The following is a 23,229-nucleotide window of genomic DNA, read 5'->3' as shown; positions in this document are numbered from 1 at the left end:
AGCTGAAAAACTGCACAGAAGAGTAGTTCACGTCTTTTCACGAAGAGGGTAATAAAGCGCTGAGCTCCCACTCGTATACTAATAGTAAAAACCTGAAACCTGAGAATGTTTTATTTAATGGGGCTGTAAAATCATGAGCAGGGGCGCTCTCTGACCCTTTCAGGAATCCTTTCATGCACACTATATTTAAAGGAAACTGTAGGCAATTTGGGGTTGCCGGTGGTCTCTGCAACACTGCTTGCAGCAGAAAGTAATCTTTCAAAGTTAGCGTAATGAGGATTTTGTGAGTTTCAAATGTGTGTCATGATTAAACTATTTGGTAGATATCATTAGTTAAACTTTTATATACATTGAAAATAACCGCTTAAATAATAAATATTTACACCTGCACCGAGTTGCAATGAAAATCAACCTTATATCCTACTAAGTAACAGAAGACACCGGTATTTTGACACAACCCTCTGTAAAGATTCACAGGAGGAATGTCGGATTGAGTAGCATCTAGTGTTGAGGTTGCATATTGCAGCTGAAAACCCCTCACCTCACCCTCACCTTCCAAGTGTAAGCGAATGTATGGTGGCCGCAAAACTCAAAAAAACACAAAAGTCCCTCCCTGGAGCCATTGATGGGTTTGTCCCTTCTGGGCTATTGAAGAAACAATATATTGCAACATGTTGTGCTCCATGGAAGAGGACCTGCTCCAGATGTAAACTTTAAGGACATGTTGTGCTCCATGGAAGAGGACCTGCTCCAGATGTAAACTTTAAGGACTCAGGGCTCATTCTAAGGTCATAAAAACACAACAACTTTCAGTTTTGGGTGACTATGCACAAATGAAAAAAAAAGAATTATAATAAATTATGTTTTATCAATTATGTTTAATTAACAATAATCATGGACATATTTTTCCATATCTGCCAATAGAGCCCCAAAATCCTATACACTGAAGAAAATATTTTTAAAAAAATCCCCAAAATCCTATACACTGAAGAAAATATAAAAACAATTTACACTTCGTCAAGAAACTAATATGTAAATATAAAAAGGACACATCAGTCAAAATGACACAATAATAGTAAAATTGAAAATATATATTTTATGAAGATTTTTGTTTAAGGTTTAATAATGAGTAAGAATTAAAAAAAAATTAAAAAAAAGAAAAGAAGAAAACATTTGTCCTTTTGGTGTGTCGGCTTCAGTGTTGAGTGAGTCATCTTCATCCATCGACAACAATCTGTGCTTTCAGCTGATTGGCTGACGGTCCGACGTTGCCGAGTGTCTCCGAATATTGCCGAAGATCGCCGGAGTTCCGGTGACGATCACCGCCCTCCCCCCTCCCTCCTCCCTCCCTCCCTCCCTCCCCCCCAGCAGCTCCACTAACCAGGCTGGAGTCTCCGGGCTGCTCGGCGCGCAACACATCAACACTGACAGCCACGACTGACTCACAACCGAGGGGGAAAAGATGGAGCACAGAGACGTCGGCTTCAACATAATGCTGGCGACCGATTCGTACAAGGTACCGTACCCGGTGGGGAGGAGGAGGGGGGGGGGGGGGGGGGAGAACCGCGTGAGTACCGAAAACGGATAAAGTCAAGGTGGTTTCATCATCGGTCCCAAGGCCATCAACGCTGCTGTGAGTGGCCGGTCTCCGTCGGTTCTCCGCAGGCCGACCGGGTCGGAGGGAGAGAGGGAGAGAGGGAGAGAGGGGGAGAGGGCTGCTCCGCATCCGTAACACGAGCATCCCTCTTGAGTTGGAGCCGTTGAACGTGACGGAGACATGACACCGGCTAATCATTCAGCTAGCTGGGTTAGCCTGCTAGCTCACTGGGAGCGCTGGAGGGAGACGGAAAGGACTGATAGATAGATATATAAATATATATATATATAAATATATAAATATTATATAAATATATAAAAGCTACTGTTAGCCACCAGCTAAGTGCTGTATGAGTGAGCTGCACTCGGTCAAAGTCTCATTCACAGACGTCTTAAACCAGCTCGGGGGGGCTGCGGTGGTAAAAATACAAAAAAGAAAAGAAGAAGAAGAAGTCATTGACGAGAAACCAAAACCGAAAGTTAGGAGGTTAGAGGATATTATTATTATTATTATTATTATTATTATTATTATTATTATTACTACCCTCCAGCGAGAGGTTACGAGTCCAAAGGTGGCATTGAGTTGACATGCTCGGGGCCTTTTAAACGAGATTGATTGATTGATTGATTGATTGATTTATTTATTTTAGCAGTCGACTTATTGATTTTAAAAAAGCGTTGCTGTAATGACACAACGTGTAACTGCGAGTAACGGCCAGCTGCTTAACTGACAATGTAAACAGAAGAAAACGCACCCTTGAGTCATGTTTTATTACACGGAGCGAGCGGTTGCCAGGCCAGTTGCCATGCACGGCGGGTCATGTGACAGCGCTCAGTGATGCTGATGATGGGACAGAGAGGCACAAATTACAGAAAGGAAGGGAGGAGGGGGGTATCAGCAGAGGTAGAGATTAAAATTCAGATCAGATTGAGATCAGATAACAGCTGTGTAAATGTGCAAACTTGTAAATGTAGTCTGATGAAGCAAAAAAAAAAAAAAATGATATCAAACAGTGATTAAGGCACGAGGCATTAATCAACCATGAGCTTAATTTCAACAGTCATTAGTGTGATTACGGGCCGCTTCCTCTCCATGCTGAAAGATACTTATAAATATTTTTTTTTTTTTTAAATCTGCTTATTTTCAAAGGACCTCACCCAACCTTTAGTTTGTTTTTTTTTTAATTTATTTTTTACGTGGCGACAATTAACTTGTTTTCACAGCACGTCATTTCCTTCTTTTCCTGGGCGAAGTAAGAAAAGATCAAGTTTACGATTAGTTTTTAAAATGTCACCACATTTCCAGTGCAGAAAAATATTAATAATAGGCTTTGTTGTGTTGAAATCCCAAACTGGATTGCAGAAGGTACGGAGTAATGCAGCATTTATATGTCTTTTAATAGAGTGCTGTAAAAGTGTGTTTTAATGAAGCCGTGACTCTTTTTGAATCCCAGCCAGGCTTAGGGAGCGCATTCGTTTTTAGCCGAAGGTCTTTTAACATTAAGTACATACACATAAATGGCAGTTGTATTATTATGTAATAAACTATAACCGTAGCTAAGAAATTTGCCAGAGCTTTCCCCTCAAATTTTGCTTAGAGTTAAAATTCACTTTTTTTCTTATGTACTTAGAGAGTTTTATTGTTTGACTTTATCAGAGTAATTTTTTCATTGTTTTGTATCTGGGATTTCAATTCCAGGATATTTTGTTTTACATTGTTCCGAAGGCACGATTATAGTTTGGGTTTTTGTTTCCTTGAAAAAGCTTGTTTTTGGTATAATTTTAATGTCATTGCTTGCATTGTTACTAACAAAGGTCACATTAAATATGAGATCAAAATGTACTTGTTTGTAATGATGACATAATGTATCCTACTTAGTCGTGCACAGTATTGATCATAAATACTGAACTACTGTTAGCACATCATTAATATTAATACCACTGCTGTTGTGGGCTAAATAAAAACAAAACTTCTCTGGATGAGAGGTGCTTCTGGCTTTTTTTTTTTTTTTTTACCCAAAAGTTGTATATTAGGTTCCAATTTTGTGTTCTGATACCTTTGTAGATCACTAATCTTAAATATATGCTGAATTTATTAATAGATGACTTACCTCAGCCAAATAAATCAAATTACAAATATATTAAAAGAATTTAAATTTTTAAATAAATGTAAATGATCTTTTTTTTTTTTTATAATTTTATTGTAGGATTTCAAAATTAGGCTCATAGTATACCTCAACAAATTAGCTTTTTTAAAATCTTTGTATTCACTTTGCGTGTGTCTAATCTTGCTATCTAAATTACATTGAAGAAGAGTCAGATTATAGCTGATAGCAGTAATGAACTTTACACAAAGTAGGATGGTATCACTTTGTTTATCTCCCAGCAATGACTTTGATTGCGCCTAAAGAAAGACACTTTTCCCAAATGGAAGCAGGCTGCGCTCGTTTCTTGTAGTGACGAGGTGTGAGTGTGTTCAATGGTAATGTGGTGAAAATGTGCGTGTCGTGTCGAGATAGTTAAGGATTTCAAAAAAGCGGCAGATGTCTGCTCAATGACAGTCAAGACAAAACTGCCACTGATCAAATATCTTGTTTGGCCTTAGCCAGGCTAGTTGCCCCTCTGTGCCATACCATGCTAAAGTTAGTGCTATTATCCTTTTCAACAGTTAGTCGTGTTATACAAAAGGTATCAGTTGTCCTGAGTACCCAAAGTCTGACATGGTAAACTAGATTCACAAATGTCACTGCATCAGTTTTGTGTTTGTTTCATTGAAAGCGGCTCGCATGTGTGCATCGTGTCTGTGCATGCCTGTGTAACAACCTTTATAAAAAAAGAGAGAGAGGAAGAGCCTGACAGACTGGCAATCCGACCAGAGGTCCTTACGCTTTGTTCATAGCGGGACATACAAACAGACTGTACTTGAATGCCTTTGTGTTTTGTCGGCTTGAATTGAAAAGAGAAGCAGAGTCCTAAAGCCAGGCTCTCCTTTTGTCTGGAAACACACACACACACACACACACACAGATGCACGAGTCTATTGTTAGTGTCAAAATCTTTCCGATTTATATGACAGGGTGGAGGTGGACAGTCTGTCGTTGTTTACACAGACTTTTAAAGCAATGCCACAACACACGTTTGTTGCCATGTAACCACATGACCTTTTTCTAACCATCAAATCCAGAGAGAATGACGGTGAACTAGAAGCTCCGGGTTTCTGTGGAAAAATATGTTCACGGAGCAGAACGTCAATAGTGAGGGTTGAACCTGTGACATTCAGATAGCGGGACAGTCCCGTTGAGCGGCATGTGACACCGTACCGCTGCTGAGACCTTCAGATGTGGTCTTGTTTGAAAAGAGCGACAGCACCTGCAATTTAGTCTCCTTCTTAACACAAAGGCTTCTTCCAGCAGCAGCTCATGTCCAATCTTTGAAGGGCAACAGCGAAATAACCTGGTGTTCAAAAATGGCAAACTGTGTGCCAGACAATTATGGGCTCCACTTGAACTTTTTACACTTGTATATGTTTTTTCCCAACAACAGTCGACACATTACATTTCGATAACAAGATGCACACGTCTAACGCTCAATTAGCTGGTGCAGACAAAAAGAGGAAGTTGTGAGAAGTTGCACATTTTTCTCCTCGGTGTCGTTAGATGGACCGTAAATGGATCATATTCTTGGGTGAAAATGAAGAGTTGGTGATTTTAAAGCTGTGCGTGTTTACATCGGCGAGTGTGCCAGCGAACGTGCGCAGACGAGGTTTCGGCCTCGTGTCACGTTGAGTGTCTCGACTCTATTTTGGTTCGTCGAATGTCCAGAGGAAAGGACACAAGCAGGAGTCAAAGAAACTGAGTCGTTCGTTGACATTTATCCCTCCTCTTCTGTACAAACTGGGGGAGAGGAGATGTTTACTTTCTCCCTACACTTTAAAAAAAAGACCTGTTTTTCAAGACGTTGTTGTGCCCTTTTCACGCCGCACCTGTGGTAACGATGTAACCTTTATGTATTTACAATGACAAGAAAATACTCTTTTTAATTATTTTTTTTTATTATTATGGTTGTAATCAAATGAAGTAAAAGCCCACGATCATTTTTTTTTTTTTGCTACATCTTAGCATTTAAGATTATCGGCCAGTCAACACACTGACGAGTCACGGTCGAGCTCTCCAAACTACTAACTCCATGATGGATGAGTCCCAGCGGATGCTGCGGTGCCGTGACGAGGGTTAAATCCTCCGGTAATCCTTGAACTCATTTGGGATTGAATTGATGGCCGGACGTCGACGGCCGACACTCAGTGCACATTTCCTCTCTTAACAGTTTTCTTCTTGAAACATGCCCGGACATGCCTCGCACTGTTTACTTGATTGCACTGCTGATTTTTTTTTTTTTTTTTTTTAACGTCGGCGTTTCTGGCAGTAGATTAGAAGATCGCACGCACGTGAAACTGAAACTGGCATTTTATGAACAATAACAGAGAAGGAGAGTAAAAGATTGAGGTGTGTGTGTGCGGTGGGAGAAATGTTCTGACATGTCTTCGCCTTGATTGTGAGATTTGAGTATTGAATTACTTGACTTAACGTAATAAATGAAGCGGTTGGTCTTTTGTTGAACTGGAATTTTTTTTTTGCTATCATCACAGATAAAATACCACAATGGCAGTTTGCCTTAAACTCTGGGTGGTGACTCTGAACGGCTCTCTGTGTCTACAGGCCACTGAGTCTAATGAGTCCTTTATTTCTGGGGAAGAAAAATGGATTTGTTGTTTGAAAATGTTTTTTTTTTCTTTTTTTTTTTGCAATCCCAAAATTGCTCTGCCATCGAACAAAGTCAGTCTTTATGCAGGCTGAAATTTCACTTTGATGTGTACCACAGATGTGGACATTTTGTTATCTAGTAGTTTTAACGCAAGAGTCGCTGTGCTCCGTTCGAGGCGTTTCAGCCTGTATGTAGGATGTTTCAACAGTTTCCTGAAACGTGAGACCATCCAGTATTTTATACTGCTCATTGTGAAACTGTAAGACTACAGGGGAAGTCCAGTTGCTTCAGTTGGGCGGTGTCAAGATATTAGCACAGCCCGATGACTCAATACGTTTTAGTTTTGCCTGAATAAATACGATAAACCCAACCAAAGTGTGTGAGCAAGTTTTGTACCTTTTTTATGCATTTTAAGGTCCCCTCCTAGCTAACAAAGGAGGCTCACGGTGGATATATAACACGCTTAGTTCCCTGAATGCATTGAGGTGAAGACCCGACAGTTCAGAGAGGACAGAGTCATATTAACGACTCCTCTTATTTATCATGATGCTCAAATTAGTGTGTGTGTTGATGTGAGCTGCTCATTGTGGAGGTGAAGGGGGAGTTTCAGCCTCGTCTGCCATGTGCATGTATTTTTGAACTACGTGATATTTAATGTTGTTTTTTTTTTCAGTCCAAGCTCATTTCCACTGGTTATTTATTGTAAATGACCCGTCTTCTTTGTCTTGTGCTGTGTCTCGGCAGGTAACGCATTACAAACAGTACCCCCCCAACACGAGTAAAGTGTACTCCTACTTCGAGTGCCGGGAGAAAAGGACAGATCCCAGCAAGAGCCGAAAAGTCAAATATGACAAAACCGTCTTCTACGGTCTACAGTACATCCTGCACAAATACCTAAAAGGTAAGTTTGGACTCGCTTTGAAACTACTCCGTTGATTCGGATGAATAAATGTGACTTTCAGCCCAGCGGGAGCTTTTCAGTGACTTTGATATTTTGAAGTCAACTATACACATGATGTTTTCACCCTCATACTGTGGGAGCCGCACAACACAACCGCTATTCTACCGTTGTTCAGTGAAGTGAATTTCGGCTCTGCTTGATATTAAAGATTTTCAACTGTAATAAAAAAGAGTACTAAGATGAAAAGTCATCACTTTGCACTCGCAGAGAGAGCCCTTTGTGATACTTGTATTGGCCCGTGTGGGAGCGTTTTATCCTTTTGTTCTTCCCTCTCTGGGCCAAGTTCAGAGTACAGGGTCAGCGGCAGAGCAGCCTGCCCCGGAGCTGTTCAAGATTCGGTGCGTTGCTCAAGGACACTTCAGCAGGGCGGGCGCTTGCTGTTCAGGCCCGAGGCAACAGTTTTTATATTCACTTAAAAAGCAAGGTCACAGTGTGCTTCACGTTGACGAAACCGTACGGAGCATAAACCGATATGTAGGAAGGTAGGAAGAAAAGGGGAAAAAAAAAAAAAAAGTAAGCAAGAACAGACTTAAAAGAGACAAAAATTGAATGCACCCAAAATATTCCGTGGCCTAATTAGCTCAAGTTGGTAAAGGTTCCTAATTAGCTCAAGTTGGTAAAGGTTGATGTTCGCGTTACTGAGTGTGATCCTGAGGGGCATGAGAGAGAGAGAGCAAGAGAGACAGAAGGAGTTGAAAGAATGCTTCTCTCTCCTGTCTCTTAAGAGGATTTCATGGTGCGGCAGCAGAGGTGTGCGGGGGAGAGCGGCAGGGAGAACACAGAGGGGAAACAAAAGCACAGCTGCTCGTCCACTGTCCGAGGGTAGAAAGGCCAGCTGTCTGCACGAGAGGGTCCATCGCAGCTCAGTGATTAGGTCGGCTGTTAGAGATCCATCTTTGATCTTACAGAGCCAAACGTGTGCTTCATCATTTTTCTTGAGAATGAAAGTGAAAGCAAAAGCTCTGTTTACCCAAACTGCCGTATTAGGTGTGAAAGGAAACGTCGCCATGAGGAGTTTTAACTGGATAGACTGATATTGCAAGTACTCTTGCCTTTTAGTGACCGATGTTATTTATACTTTTGAAACAGAATGACGTACAGTATGTAAAAGCTTTGCCACCAAAGTATTTTGAAGATTTGAAGATAGTTTGAGAAACTGGCTTACTGTTTTTTTACATCTTTTAGAGAGTCAAATCAAAAATAATAGCATAAAGTGCAGCAACAGAGGGAAACAGTCGAGTTTCTTTTCCAGTTTTTATGCTAATATAAAGCTAACAGGTAGCTGGCTCCAGCTACATTGCACATTCATGAAAGTGGTATCAATCTATTCATAATCATTTTTACATTTTTAAAATATCCCAACATCCTCTTAAATCGGTCCGTAATTTGCTTTTCTCTTGTTGTGTTCAACAGTTTCCACGCTCTCCAAACGAGTCAAACTTGAAATGAGACAGGGAGGTATTTGGTGTTGGAGTGTTTTTGGACAAAGAAGTCTTGTCAGCATGCACTGGAAGCTTCTAATCTAATTACAACAGAGGACAGTTCAGTTGTGCTCCAGTGCCTTCCTGTGTGTTTCTCTAACATTTATCTCTGTACCGTCTGCTGCCTTCTGCTTCCTCCCTCTCCATCTTCTGCCTTAACCTCTCCAGGAAAGGTAGTGACTCCAGAGAAGATTCAGGAGGCGAAGGAGGTATACAGAGAACACTTCCAGGACGATGTCTTTAATGAGAAGGGGTGGACTTACATTTTGGAGGTAAGGGACTGCCCTTTTTTTTTCTTTTTTTTTTTTTCCCTACATGACGCTTTGCCCTTGTACAAACCTATTTTAAAGCTAAAGTCTGTTTATAAGAAAGGGTTTTATGACGGGGTAAGCTGGAAGTTGAAACCAGGTATGTACATATACACAGTTGCCAGCACATGCTAATGTTTGCACATGAAACATGCTGCAGGTGATGTCTCTTTTATCAGAGAGGCTCGAGGTCTATCTCAGTCATGCGTAGCCGCCCTCAGGACAGACGTCGTGGTCCCGGAAAACGCTCATAACGTATAGTGAGCGAGCCCGCAATCTGATTACTTTCCATAGCATGTAATCAGGCAATCACGTTTCCATGGCGTCATTAAAAACTCACCGTCATGCGAGTTTAATGTGGTCAGTTTCAGGCGTGGCTCGATGGTTAAAAGCAATGAAAGAAGAACCTTTTCTTGATGTACAATAAAAGCCTGTGTTACGGTTCAAGGGAAGAGGGCCCGAGTGCACGACACAAAGGCAGGTTAAAAAGTAAAAAAAAGAAAGTTTTAGAATGAGATCAAAAGGTTCCTGAGCAAGTAAACCAAACAAAAGAGGCAGGCGGACGCAGGTCAAAAACACAGACGCGCAACTTCCCGGTAACAGAATGCAGGAAAAGAAAGACGACACCAGGAGTGATGTCACGACCTGACAAAGGTGGAATCGATTGACTGAGTGGGGACAGGTGAGAGGAGAGGCGGGGCAGGTGATGCAGCAAGGAAATGGATAAAGGGCACAGAAGAACCAGAGTGAAAGAACGACGAGAAAAAGGACAGAAAACTCAAGACAGTAGCAGCTTCAATGCTGAAATACCACAAATCTGAACCACTTAGTTACTGCGTGACTGGTAAAACTCTTGGGATACAAGTCTTCGAAATGAATCCCGGTCAATTTATACATCACAGAAAATCTGTGTATATGTTTTTTTAGTTATTGAGAGGTTCCGTTTCAGCACCTTGGACAGAGCACTTTTCTCTGTACTGACAAAGTATTTTCTTGAGAAAGGGAAAGTTTTAATAACCCCTAATTTATTCACAGTCATCTCTCTTGTCATCTTTTACCATGTTGCTTAATCAACTCTTGCTGCCTTGTTTTTTGCAGTTTTGATTGTGTCTTGTAAGTGTGAAATTCAGAAAATGGACTTCACACCAGGTTAGACGTGCGTATTAGCGCAGCAGGTGAAGCATATGTCTGAAGGTAAAACTCCATCCGGCCGTGTACTGCTGCCAAACGTCTGTCACTTTTGTCGCCTTTTTCAAGTCGTCTCAATGGAAATATAGGTGATAACACTCTGCAGCAGCCACAGAGGATGAAGCTGTGACGGTTCAAATCAGATCGCAACTCCTGAAATATCGATGTACACGTGTCTTTGTGTTTACAGAAATACAATGGACACCTGCCCATTGAAATCAAGGCAGTGCCGGAGGGGAGTGTCATTCCACGAGGCAACGTTTTGTTCACAGTGGAGAGCACAGACCCTGAATGCTACTGGCTCACCAACTGGGTGGAGGTGAGTTTGTTTCGTTGGTTCTCCGGGGCCAGAATGAACAGAGGGACGGGGCAGTTCCCCGAGTCTCCTCACATGACTCGTGTTATTCAGTCATTGAGTCACTCTTGAGTTTGAGGTCTGTGGTAATGCGTTACCAAATACTCTGCTGCTTCAATGTGGACCATTCTCACTCCCTTGTGAGTCCTCTTAACTTTTAATTCACAGGAGTACGCCGGAAAACCATCACTTCTGGATGAGCTCCATCAGCTTAAACGCAATTGTAAATTTTTCACCACCATCCTCATATAGCAGTTAAAACTTTTATGTGCTCCTCATATTGCTGCTGAAGCTACATTCCTCGGGAGATCAGTAAGATTTAATGGCAAACTTAATTTGATTATTGATTAAAGACAAAAAGATAACATTCATGCCCTATTTATTACAACGGGGAGTTAATAATTTTACAGAATCCATAAACTTTAGCTTGGCAGCGCGCCGGATGACGCCTCTCATCGCTTCTTAAATCTGACTGAATTACAGCTGTGTCGTAGCTTATTGCTTAATCACTGCTCAGAGATGTGCTGTCACTGCAGCAAATGATTCACACAAGCTGGCTGGAAAGTAGAAGAGCAGAACGTCAGGTGATAGAAAAACCCTTGTTTGGTGTTTTTGTGGTTGACAAAATATTTTGTCTGAATTCGACATTGAAATTCTTCTGAACAGAGTGAAGAATGTTTGTCAGCCTTATTCATTCAGATGTGATGGTATCAGAGAGGTTCACCTGAGAGATTTAAATCCAAGTACCCTGCGTTTTGATTGGTTAATAAATCGGTTGCTTTCACACTCCCGTAGTGATATTCCAGAGCCGTCAATCGTGTTTTACGGGCCGCATGTCAGGATTAATTGTTCGTCTAAAGGAACCGCTCAACATTTCTGGAAAATGATTTACTTTCCTGCTGATGGTTAGATTTGCATATTGATAACACGTTCGTGTCGATCTGGCCAGTATGAAACGACAGTGAGCAGCATAAAGACAAGACAGAAAGTGTAAGAGCCAGCGTGGCTTTGAATAAGCGAAACAAAACAAAAAAAATCCACCTCTTAAGATCACTTAAGAAAGACCACGTGATATTTGATCATTTGTCAGTTTTAACGAGCTTCTGTTTGCAGTCCTTATGCTAGGCTAAGCTAAGCAGCTGTAGCTTCATATTTACTGCACAGACGTTGGCATCAACAATCTCATCCAACAAAGAAACAACTGTTCCTTTAATCATGCTGTAGGTTGGCCTGTCACAAGCATGGCATTTCAGTTGACATACAAATAATTGCAATTCACAATTTCATTGTCGTTATAGTGAAAACCTCCATCGTAGTTCAGTAATACACAAGAATTATTGCCATTGAATAACGTATAAATAAGAAAATACATTTCTGTTTGTCTTTTAGGCTTCGTAAACAAACAATGCTCAGGTTCAGATATGACATAAATATCAACTTTGATTTGCAAGCTTATTCCTGATGATGAGAGGTACCAACAGTCAAAATAAACATTGTGCTACGGTGGCAGTAATTCTGCACTCACGTGCCATTAAATCAGAACAGAAGACAACGGCATTAAAAGAGCGCCAGTCGAACCTCAAACGTTGAAAAATGTTGCAGAAATATGACATTAGTTGGTTTGATCCAGCTATTTTTTTTATACAGATGAATGAAAACAATTCTAATAATTCATCAAAAGGATTGCGGTAAGATCAAATAAATGCGACCAGGTGATTTTGTGATAGTTGTGACAGACCTAACTGTCGAGGTTTGGCAGAAAATCAGGTGACGTTAGTGAACGTAACCGCCTGCGATCGTCTCCTCATATCAGTGCACGTTTAAAACACCCACAGCCGGATTTCAAAACCTACACCACAATTTAAGTCCTTTTTTTTGTTTTCTTTTTTGTTTTTTTTTCTTTGAGGCGCCGTGTGTCTGAGATCAGAAACATCTCATGAACTTAATGCCGCACGAAGTGACTGTTCACAATGACTCGGCAGAACTAAATTAATTTACCGCCAGCAATATCTTCACTCAATCTCCCCCTTTTTTTTTTTTTTTTCTAACCGCCGTCTTTGCGGAGTCCATTTCGCTTTCACCACGTCTGCCTCATTCGTGCATATCGTGATCGTCCACATGAGTCGTGCGGTGATTCCTCACAATATGAATCAACAGACACGGCATGCTTTTCTTTAAGTCTGTTGATGCTGAAAGAAAGCTTTTGACGTGAAATACAAACGGTTTTAAAAGTCTTGCCAACACGTTAATAGAAAGTCAAATGTGTCTAATGTACGTGGGGCTAATAATTTGATGCACGCACTCAACAATGTAACACAGAAATGGAGGATTGCTTGGACACACAGTAGGTCATCCACAGCCGAGAGCACTGTGACAACATACACACAAAGTCCTGATAAATTTGGATACACTGCAGACACACTCACACCTCGTGAGTTTCTGTGGCTGATATAAATACACGCATAAACACACACGCACACACACACACACACACACACACACACACACACACACGGGGAGGGGGGGGGTCATTCTTCATGGTTGGTGTAAAATTAGCCGTAGCGTTAAGCCTGGTGTCCTTGGGCTGCGTCATTAGGTCAAACCTAATTTTTCCTCTTTCCCCTTCGCTCTCCTTGTCCCTTCTTCTTTTACTTTGTGTCATTTAATTTCACTTATTTTGTCCTTTGCTTTTGTATCACTTTCTTTATTGTATTTTGCTTTCTTTTTCTCTTATCTTCCTCACCATCATCCCTCTCTCTCGTTCCTTATATCCCTCCATTTTGTTCTGGGACACTGACAGAGAAGTTATGTTGACACGTGTCTGAGTGTGAGTGTGTGTGTGTGTGTGTGTGTGTGTGTGAGTGTGAGTGTGAGTGAGTGTGTGTGTGTGTGTGTGTGTGTGTGTGTGTGTGTGTGTGTGCGTACTTGTACATCTATCTTTGTGGGGACCAGTGTGAGTTTTAGACCTCGGGAGTGCTGCTGAAATTACGGCTGCTCCACACTCAATGTCCGACCTTCAAAGAGCTTTTCTAGAGTTCAGGTTAGTATGAGGTTTAGGTCATGCTAAGGGTGTCGGGAATCCATTATGTCCGTGACCGTCCTCACAAAGATGACCGTACAAATGTGTGTTTGTGTGGCCACTGGCCTTGCTCCGACAGTCACATGAGTCCATTTTATGGTTTATATTTTGATTAGTCTGAGGAGGCATGTGACCTGCTCAGGGTTAGAGGTTGGAAACACACTGCATAGTGTTCGTAGGAGAAGCTAAGTGAAGAATCAGAGCTGCAAGTTTACAGAAATAAGATGTTTCTTTCTCCTGTTATTTATTTATTTTTTAATTTTTTTTTATCACTGTACGGGAGCTGAACGTCCTGGTCCTTTGAATTTCAGTCATGCTTGCACTCTTTATCGGCTGCTAATGAGGTTTGACAGGCTGTCATTCCGCATGTATTATACCCCCTCACACACAGCTTCATATACGTTGTTTACTGTTGCAAACACTGTGCTATTACGTAATATCAGCTTCATGTCCTTGTGGGACTCAACAATCACCGTATTAGATTAATTGCTTTTTCTAGGAATAGAAGTGATTGTTGACATTGTGATTTAATGATTGAAATTCAATGTGTAAGCTAACTGGGTCTTTAATTTGATGCCTACTCTGACAAAATGACTTTAATCTTCACACACACACACACACACGCACACACACACACACACACACACACACACACTCTCTCTCTCTGTGCTTCAGATTGTTGAAACTGTGTATTCATAACATTTTCCAGGTGGTGGTGAGTACATATAAGCCACTTGTTTTCATATTGAGATCTATGACTCTGGTCCAGCGTTGACACGGAGCATCAAGGAATGTACTTTTCCCAGAGTTGATCTTGTGTGAATGAGTAAGCTGCTTTGATCCCTCTGAGCCTGTTAGTTTTGGGTTTTAGTATTAGTTGAATACTGGGAAAGCAGGACGGTTGGACCAGACATTCACTGGTCTGCTCAGCGCTGAAAACCAGCAGCCAACAGTTGCTGCAACTCTTGCTGTTATTGTTAACTTAAAAGTATTCGTAATGTTGACGTTAAAATGTTTGTTTAAAGAAATTGAATAGGCTTTGAAAATTATGCATTTTTTTTTAATTTTTTTTACAAGCTGAGAAAAAGGTTTTTTTTTTTTTTTTTTTTTTTTTTTTTTGCAATGAAACATTCGGGCACCCGAAAATGGTAATAACTATCCAGTGAACTGAACTGAACTGTCCCCTGTCACTCCATCAGACCATCCTGGTTCAGATCTGGTACCCCATCACCGTGGCGACCAACTCTAGAGAGCAGAAGAAGATCCTCGCCAAGTACCTCCTCGAAACTTCTGGGAACTTGGAGCGACTCGAGTACAAACTTCATGACTTCGGCTACAGAGGCGTGTCCTCGCAAGAGGTATGAAGCAAGCGAATAGATCAGCTTTATCAGCCAAGTGTGTGTACACGCAGTTCCAAAAACGTTCCCCGTAGGTTTCATAGAGACAGACTTATAGCTAAAAGCAAGAACATCAGAGCTGATGAATAAACATAAGCACACACAACTTTGATGTCCATACAGCCAGACATAGTGAAGTTAGTTGCGTGCGTTGTTTAATGTTGTTTCATGTCCGCAGACTGCAGGCATCGGAGCCTCCGCCCATCTGGTCAACTTCAAGGGCACCGATACAGTCGCCGGCATCGGAGTCATTAAGAAGTACTACGGCACCAAGGACCCCGTGCCGGGCTTCTCAGTGCCTGCTGCTGAGCACAGGTAGAGACACACACACACACACACACACACACACACACACACACACACACACACACTCTTCTCAAGGTTGTATTAGTCAATGTGAATATATCAGCTTGTTTCTCTGCTCAGAGAAAGACTGCCTGTCTGCAGGCCTCTCCTCTTACCTGTGAGGGTTTGCGGGCCTTTACAGAACACGTCGTGACACCGTTCCCAGTGCGACGAGGAGGAGTGGTCCACCACCTCGCTCAGTTGTTTCAGACGTACCTCTAAGTAACGACGGGCGTCAGCCAAAGTGATCAACGGTCCTTTAAAGGGACCTCCGAGGTTTGCAGGAATTTGAAGCCGCTAAACTCCCCACACACAATGTTAATGACCACCGTAGGCCACGTCCTCAACATTTTCCCAGAACGTTCAGGCAGGCGCATAGTGGGGACACCAGCTCTGTTTATCTCAATTTCTGCTTCAGGTAAGAGGCAGAAATGTCCCGTTTCGGCCAAGAGCCGTGTCTGGAAGCCAGCGTTCTCATGCGCACGCCAAACTGATTTTCCGAGTGGAAAACTTGCTCCAAATAACAGCTGGTTTTCTGCCAAAGCTGTTGATGAAGCGATTTTAACGGTCAGAGCGGAAAATGCACTCAGCATTTTTCTGAGGTTGGCGTTAATTTGCCACATTGGTTAGAGCTCGGTCACCTTCACGCTCATTATCTGGTTCATCTGTGACTTTGTGAATGGAGCTGCGATTGGCTGGAGGTGAGGCGTTCGACTGGCTGCGTGTCCCTCGCATGTGTCCGCTGGTGTTCGATGGCGCTCGTCCATTTATCCCGCTCGCACAAACACGCGCGCTTCTTCCTCGCCACCGGGGCAGTTACTGCTGCTCCAGCGCACCCTTCTTCCCCGCACCAGTGCATTGTGGGATGGTGCCAGAAGTTGTCATAGCAACCGTTATGTAATGTCCCCCCCCCCCCTCCTTTCCTTAAATGGGTTTCGTTTTTTACCTCGGAGGGAGGAGGCGCAGTGAAATTCCACTTTGATTCCGATGTGGAGGGAAAGGAGAGGAAGGGCTGGTTTTAGAGAAGAGGTGTGTCACATTCAAAGCTCGTATGCGCAAAACTTCGAGTTCCTCCTCGTGTTTATCGTTGACGCTAATGTTAAACTGATTAGAAATACCAATTTATAACTAGTGAATGATCAGATCTCCCTCGCAAAAAGAGTCTGCTGCAATTTAGAACAAATCTTTCTGTCTAAGTTCATTATAATCTTGATAGAGCGGCAGGTTTACTATCTGCATCCTGAACAGCATTATCTTATTAGTAAAGACAAACTTCCAGGTACCTTCACTGGATTGGGGTTGTAGAAGTAATCTTATCTCTCTTGACCTCAGCACATCAAACCAAAACGATCGTTAGGGCCAGAATTTGAACCATGAAAAGTAGGAATACACTGGAATTATTAGCCTTTAATTTGTAAGGACGCTACTATAAAATAGAGATGACGCAGGACTCATCGGACAACAGCTGCTTTGTAAAACTGAACAAGGGGATCATCACAACCAGCATCATTTCAAGCAAACTAAGAAGTTCACGGGACCAGATAGTTGAGGCTAAAGCCCAGATGCCCGTATTCTGCCCGCAGCCATAAGACCAGCACGATTTTTATTAATGTCATATTATCACACAACACAAATTAAAAACTTGCTCGGCTGCACATCTAGCAGTAACAATCAAATAACACATTCAGAGTCCTAAAACGTGAAACTGCTCCTCAATATGTGGCGTTTGCACTACAAGTAATCCTAATCGTACTGCTGCTTTCAAATATGAATATTTGTATTTATCAGTGAACTTTATACAAAGTGCGGTAAACAGAAAAAAAAAAAAAACTAATGAATGACCGCTCTTAGTTTTTTTTTTTTTTTTTTTAGGTTCCAGGCAGATAAGTTGCTTCGAGCGTCTTTCACACAGGAACTTCTCACAGTTCCTCTGTGGATTCTGTTTCGTCATCTAATCCCAGACGGACTCCCTGATGTTGAGATCAGGGCTCTGCGGGGGGCGGGGGGGGGGGGGGGGCACACCATCTGCTGCAGGACACCTGGTTCTTCCTGTCATTGAAGATACGAATGAATTTGGGAATGAACAAGACACTTCCCCGATGCTATCGGGTGATGGTTAAGAAGCCGCACTCCTGACGTGCCCTCGAAATTTGCAAAGTACAGTACATAGCAATGTGAAGTAGTAAATACGTCCCTGCCCGAAAACAGAACTCTTTGAATCGTATACATGTGATTTCTTTGAACTTTCTGACCCAAACAAACATCTGAAACTCACCGAAAAGATCTGGTCTCATCCCAAGACTAAAACCTGGAGTGCACTGCCCTCCTCTGGACAGTCTGTGACATGATCACTTGACGGTAGTGTCATGACTCTTGTCTTCAGTTGTTCCTCTCTTGTGTGTTTTTTGGAGAACATTTCCGCCTTTAAGTAATTTCTCCTTCAGGCATTCATTCAACAGTCCGCTTACTTTTTGCCCCATTTTTTTTTTTTTTCTTGTCTCTTCGCAGCACGCTGCCAGCCTGCAGTTCAAACGTTGGTCCATCTGTTTCCCCACCACACGTCTACGTTCTTTCTGTCCCCTCGTTATATTTCGAATAAAGAGTCCCTACTCCCGTCTCCTTCCATCTCCTGGTTTATTTGTCGATTTGAAGGCTCTTAAATACGTGTTGAGCATGACGTGCGTGTAATGTCGTCGGCGTTGCGCGACTGAAAACAAGAATTGCTCCGTCATTCTCTCCGCAGCACCATCACCGCGTGGGGGAAGGACCACGAAAAAGACGCCTTTGAGCACATCATCAAGCAGTTCCCCAACGTGCCCGTGTCCATAGTGAGCGACAGCTACGACATCTACAACGCCTGCGAGAAGATTTGGGGAGAAGACCTACGAGGGCTGATAGAGAAGCGCAGCGCGGACGCTCCGCTGGTCGTTCGACCGGACTCGGGAAACCCGCTCGACACCGTTCTGAAGGTGCAGCCGGCCGCGCCAACCAAGCTCGCCTTTCGTCAGAGAGTCTTCAAACAAGCCCAGAACGACTAACTCTGCTCTTTTTTTCTTGTTTTTCTTGTTTTTTTGTTGTTGTTTTTTTTTTTTTTACTCTCGCCAGGTTTTGGAGATTCTGGGGAAGAAGTTCATTCCGTCGGAGAACTCTAAAGGTTTCAAGGTTCTCCCTCCTTACATCAGAGTCATACAAGGAGACGGCGTCGACATCAACACGCTGCAAGAGGTACGGCTGGTTCTTGTCCCATCGCCACGCGGTCGTAGTTTTTTTTTTTTTTAGGAAGCCTCGAGTGACGGGTGCGCGCCAACAAATTTTGGTCGCGTGTGTTGTTTTTTTTCCCCGCAGATTGTTGAGGGTATGAAGCAACACAAGTGGTCCATTGAGAACATCTCCTTCGGCTCCGGAGGGGCTCTGCTGCAGAAACTGACCAGAGATCTGCTCAACTGCTCCTTCAAATGCAGCTACGTGGTCACCAACGGACTCGGGGTGAGGACTGGCCTGCCGGCGTTACGGTTGCCCCGTTGTAGGCGTCCTTGCGCCTTCGGGCGAGAAGGGAGTTTTCGGTGTTTCGTCTGCGCAGCACTTTGTGCAAAACGCCGCGATGAGAAATTTCTTTCCTGTTTAACTCCAGTGTTGTTGTTTTTTTTTTTTGTGTGTGTGCTGTGACTCAGGTGAATGTGTTCAAGGATCCAGTGGCAGACCCCAACAAGAGGTCAAAGAAAGGTCGCCTGTCTCTACACCGGACACAGAGTGGAGACTTTGTCACCCTGGAGGAGGGCAAGGGCGACCTGGAGGAGTACGGCGTGGTGAGTCCGATGCACACGAGCACTTTTATACGCTTTCGAGTGCAAATCATTTGATTTCCACGCTGACCTTCTCACGCTTTTTTGTTTTGTTTTTTTGTTTCTCTTTTCTTCTCTCCAGGACCTGTTGCACACAGTCTTTCAGGATGGGAAGATTGTGAAGACGTACACATTTGATGACGTCAGAGACAATGCTAAGCTCAAAGAGAGCGAGCTCAACGAGCTGCTGCACTGAGTGCGGTCCTACTAAACCCCCCCCCACCCCCCACACACACATACTATCCAAACCCCCCCAAAACTACCCCTCCTTCCCACCCTTCACCTTTTGGCATTCAGTATCACCCTAGAAAATGGAGGTCGTGTGCACTGCTAATAGACCCAACTCCCAAAGCCTGAGAACCTCTGAAATGCTCCTATATAAAAAAAAAACAACAACTTGAGATTCCCCTTAAAAGTGTACCTTTTTTTTTTCTTCCAAAATGCTGTTTATTGGTTCTCCAAAGGAATGGGCAAATGAGGGATTTGGAAACTCGCGCACCTCAGATCGGTGGGCAACGGGGAGGAGAGGGCGGGGGGTGGGAGGGGGGGGGGGGAGTAAAAAGAAGAACATGTGTGAGAGGTGTTGTGAGAAATAGAAACGACAGACGTGTAGAGAGGGAGAGAAGTGCGTGACTGTGACGTCGAAACCGGGGCGGTCAGACGTCCTCGTGCCAACTGGGCCAAATTGAACTTTGACACGTTGCACCGATAGGCTGGGGTAAATGGGAACGTGGCGAATGCGATTGGTCGGCGGACGTTTCCGTGCCGACACGCGAGCAAATGAGACGGTTGCAGGTTTTCGATTGAGCTTTCGGTGGCTGCATGCGAGCGATGAGTCGAAGTGAGAGAAAGATCGCGGGAGACCGATTTGAAGCCGCCCCGATGACCCTCGTATTCTGTACAGAACCGTTTAGGAAAAAAAACATACATGTCTGAATCTACTTAGCTTTGTCTTTTACGGGAAGGAAGAAAACAACGCTGATGGCACATGGCGGTGCGCCGATAACATTGACAAACGGCAGTTGATATTATGATTTGATAACAGAAGGTCATGAATACCTGAGCTGTAATTAGGGGTAATGAAGAAATTCATTTTCCTCACCTTTCTTGCTTTTTAATGAGTAGTTATGGCCCAAAGTGTAAAAGGCCAGTGTCTATCAAACACGCCCTGCATAATATGTACTCCTATTCCTCAAATGTTATTGGTGCATCTCTGAAGGTAAATAAATGATCGTCTCCCTGCCATTATGTTGCCCACAGTGCATTCACATCGTGAAGGTCCAATCCACAATCCAATCATACCACTAAATCACAAATGTTGTCCATTTCAATCGAGGGTTTATCCGTTCCTAAAGTAATGTTTTAGATGTTTGGTGAATTTGAAATTGGTTTTAAAACATATATGTAAACATAAAATGCAATTGTTGCAGCATTTGTGGTATTAAACTACAGGCAAAATCTTGTTTCAGTGTAATCAGAGTCCCGAAGAAGCCCCGAGATTAGATTTTCCTAATGGACGAGGAGGAGTCCGTTCTTTTGGATTGGGGCTTCATGATGAAGAATGCCCAGTCTTTGCTCTGTAAGATCAAGAGATATAAAAAAAAAAAAGAAAAAGAAAAAAAAAAAAAAAAAAAAAAAGGACATTGCAGAAATTGTCTTCACTGGAATGAAGAAGATCTACTATATGTGTTTATGAAAGATTACATACTGTATGTGGCTCCCGGGCTGAAATATATGCTAAATGTCGGATGTGTGTGTGTGTGTGTTTTTGTGTGCGTGTGTGTGTGTGTGTGTGTGTGTGTGTGTGTGTGTGTGCGTGTGTACACTGACATTTTCTTCCTTTTAAAAGACCGTAGTATTCCTTTATGCAAATGTACTTGGGGGGGGAGGGGGGGGGGATAGAGAGCACTCTTCCTTTTTACTTTGCTGGCCTTTTATTCTGAAAGCAGACGCAGTGTTGTGACGGACAGGTGGTGATACAGTAGTGAGTGTGTTGTTGTTTTTTTTCTTTTTTTCATTTGGGCAACGTAAAAGCAACACCACCACGCATCGGTAGTCGCCGGTCAGCAAACGGTTGCCCTCAGTATCACTGCCTTAACTCGTGAAAAGCAGAGAGACTTTCAACCCCGGTCGGTGTTTCTGGACGAGTGTGAACACGCGCTCTGGTCTGAATTCATCCGGCTCGCTGATGCCTTCTTTCAGAGTAAATTATCGTTCCATTCATTCAGAGCATCTTACTGGAGTCTCACTCCCCCGTTTGTAAGGTTGTGATTGGTCTCAGGCCCGAGTTGGCCTTTTCAGAGTGAAGGGATTTTTTTTTTTTTTTTTTTTTTTGCAGACCTCGGAGGGTTTTAGGAGGAGATCGGAGCTGGTGACATCACAGGAAACAAATGTTTGTGTAGAAATGTCCGGGTTGTTCGGTAAGAGCCATGTTGCTCCTTGTAAGTCTTGGCCCAAAAAAACAAAACAAGCACAGCCGTTAACGGAAGAATATTTCTAACCACGTGGCTTTGGGGGGGGGGGTGGCAGGTCCTGTCGGTCCACTACTTTTGGTCCAGAGTGAAATATGTCAATAATCACTGGATCGATGACCATTAAATTTGATGCATTTATGATTGACAGGGGGAGGAAACCTGCTGCCTTTTAATTTAGCACCTCAAAGCTAATTAGCAAATGTTAGCACGCTAACCGCGGTTAACATACAAATATCAACAGGCATCCACCGTACCTGTAGACCTTTATGTCGTAAGCTTTTAAAACTCCAGGTCCTAATACATTTCATTTATTTTTACACTGCGCCCTCAAGACACATTCAGCTTCGCACATTCTCACCTTTGGAGCACCACGCCGTTCTTATTTGCCCCTGAGCCGCTTCGCTGGAGCTTTTAGAGCATCGGTGACCTCGTGCGTGCCGACCTCTGCTTTTTAAAAAAAAAAATATATATTTTAAGAGAAGACCTTGAAGAAACCTGCAACGTCACCGACTCCCACTTCCAGCTCCCAGCTCAGACCTTCCCTCTCCAACCCAGACATGCTGATAAAGACCACAGCCGGTCGCATGCTGAAACGACGTCACACTATTTGATTTTTCTTTGTTTTTGAAACTCGCGCTGCAGTCACCCGTCGGATCATCTGTCATCCAACAATTATGACTATCCACACACTAGTCTTTTTTTTTTTTTTTTCCTTTTCAAATTATGGGGTGCATTTAGTAAAACTTTGATTTTACTATTTTGATACTGTCTCGGTTCTTACCTCAGAGAAATATTATTTTCTATGACAAAAATGCCAGAAATATTGCAGTAAATATCCTTATTTACAAACAATGCGGCCATACTGCCTTCTCACTTGTACATATAACGAGTAGTTTGACTGGAAGCAGAGAGGGCAGGTTAGGGAGACGACCACACTTGATAATACAACTATTATTTTTGTCAGAACGATCATTTTTGTACCAACAGAACACTATCCAAAACTGCTTGACTGAACTGGCAGTGTGACTGTTTCTAGTGACTGTCGAGCTTTTAGCTTCTGTTGTGTGTGTGTGTGTGTGTGTGTGTGTGTGTGTGTGCGTTTGTGTGTGGCGTTGTCCTGTGTGAATTCCTTGCGTGAAAGGGATGAAAAAGTGTTTGTGAATACTTTTTTTTTCTTTACGTTGTTGTTGTTGTTTTACTTGTGTGTATATGTTGGTTCCAAATTCTCTCCCGACACAACTGATATTTTAACTAACATAACTTGCTATATTATCAACAATACATTGATTAAAGTTGGCACCCTGTCAGTTTTGAATTGGTTGATTTTTTTTTTTTTTAATTATTTTGTACAGGACTGATTTAAAAATATGACTTCAGTTTAGTAATGATCTTTTTCAGATCAAATACTTCACACATAGAGAATAAGTGATCCTGGGATGGGA

At 42.7% G+C, this 23,229-nt stretch overlaps 1 protein-coding gene across 1 annotated transcript; it reads left to right on the top strand.

Moving 5' to 3' along the window:
* The first annotated feature begins 1,363 nt into the window (after nt 1-1,363).
* On the top strand, nt 1,364-23,102 carry nampt1 (nicotinamide phosphoribosyltransferase 1). Its single transcript, XM_069156786.1, has 11 exons — nt 1,364-1,516; nt 7,102-7,258; nt 8,968-9,071; nt 10,486-10,614; nt 14,929-15,087; nt 15,305-15,441; nt 18,215-18,440; nt 18,577-18,696; nt 18,817-18,957; nt 19,143-19,277; nt 19,396-23,102. Exons 1-11 carry the CDS (start codon nt 1,463-1,465, stop codon nt 19,507-19,509), a joined length of 1,476 nt encoding a protein of 491 aa, XP_069012887.1. The 5' UTR covers nt 1,364-1,462; the 3' UTR covers nt 19,510-23,102.
* The last annotated feature ends 127 nt before the right edge of the window (nt 23,103-23,229 follow it).

Source organism: Embiotoca jacksoni, unplaced genomic scaffold, assembly GCF_022577435.1.
Source record: "Embiotoca jacksoni isolate LCO1_2020_lvr unplaced genomic scaffold, fEmbJac1.0.p SCAF_21, whole genome shotgun sequence".
Taxonomy (NCBI): Eukaryota; Metazoa; Chordata; class Actinopteri; family Embiotocidae; genus Embiotoca; species Embiotoca jacksoni.
The sequence above is the reverse complement of the archived record's forward strand: the minus strand, read 5'-3'. Positions and strand labels throughout refer to the sequence as shown.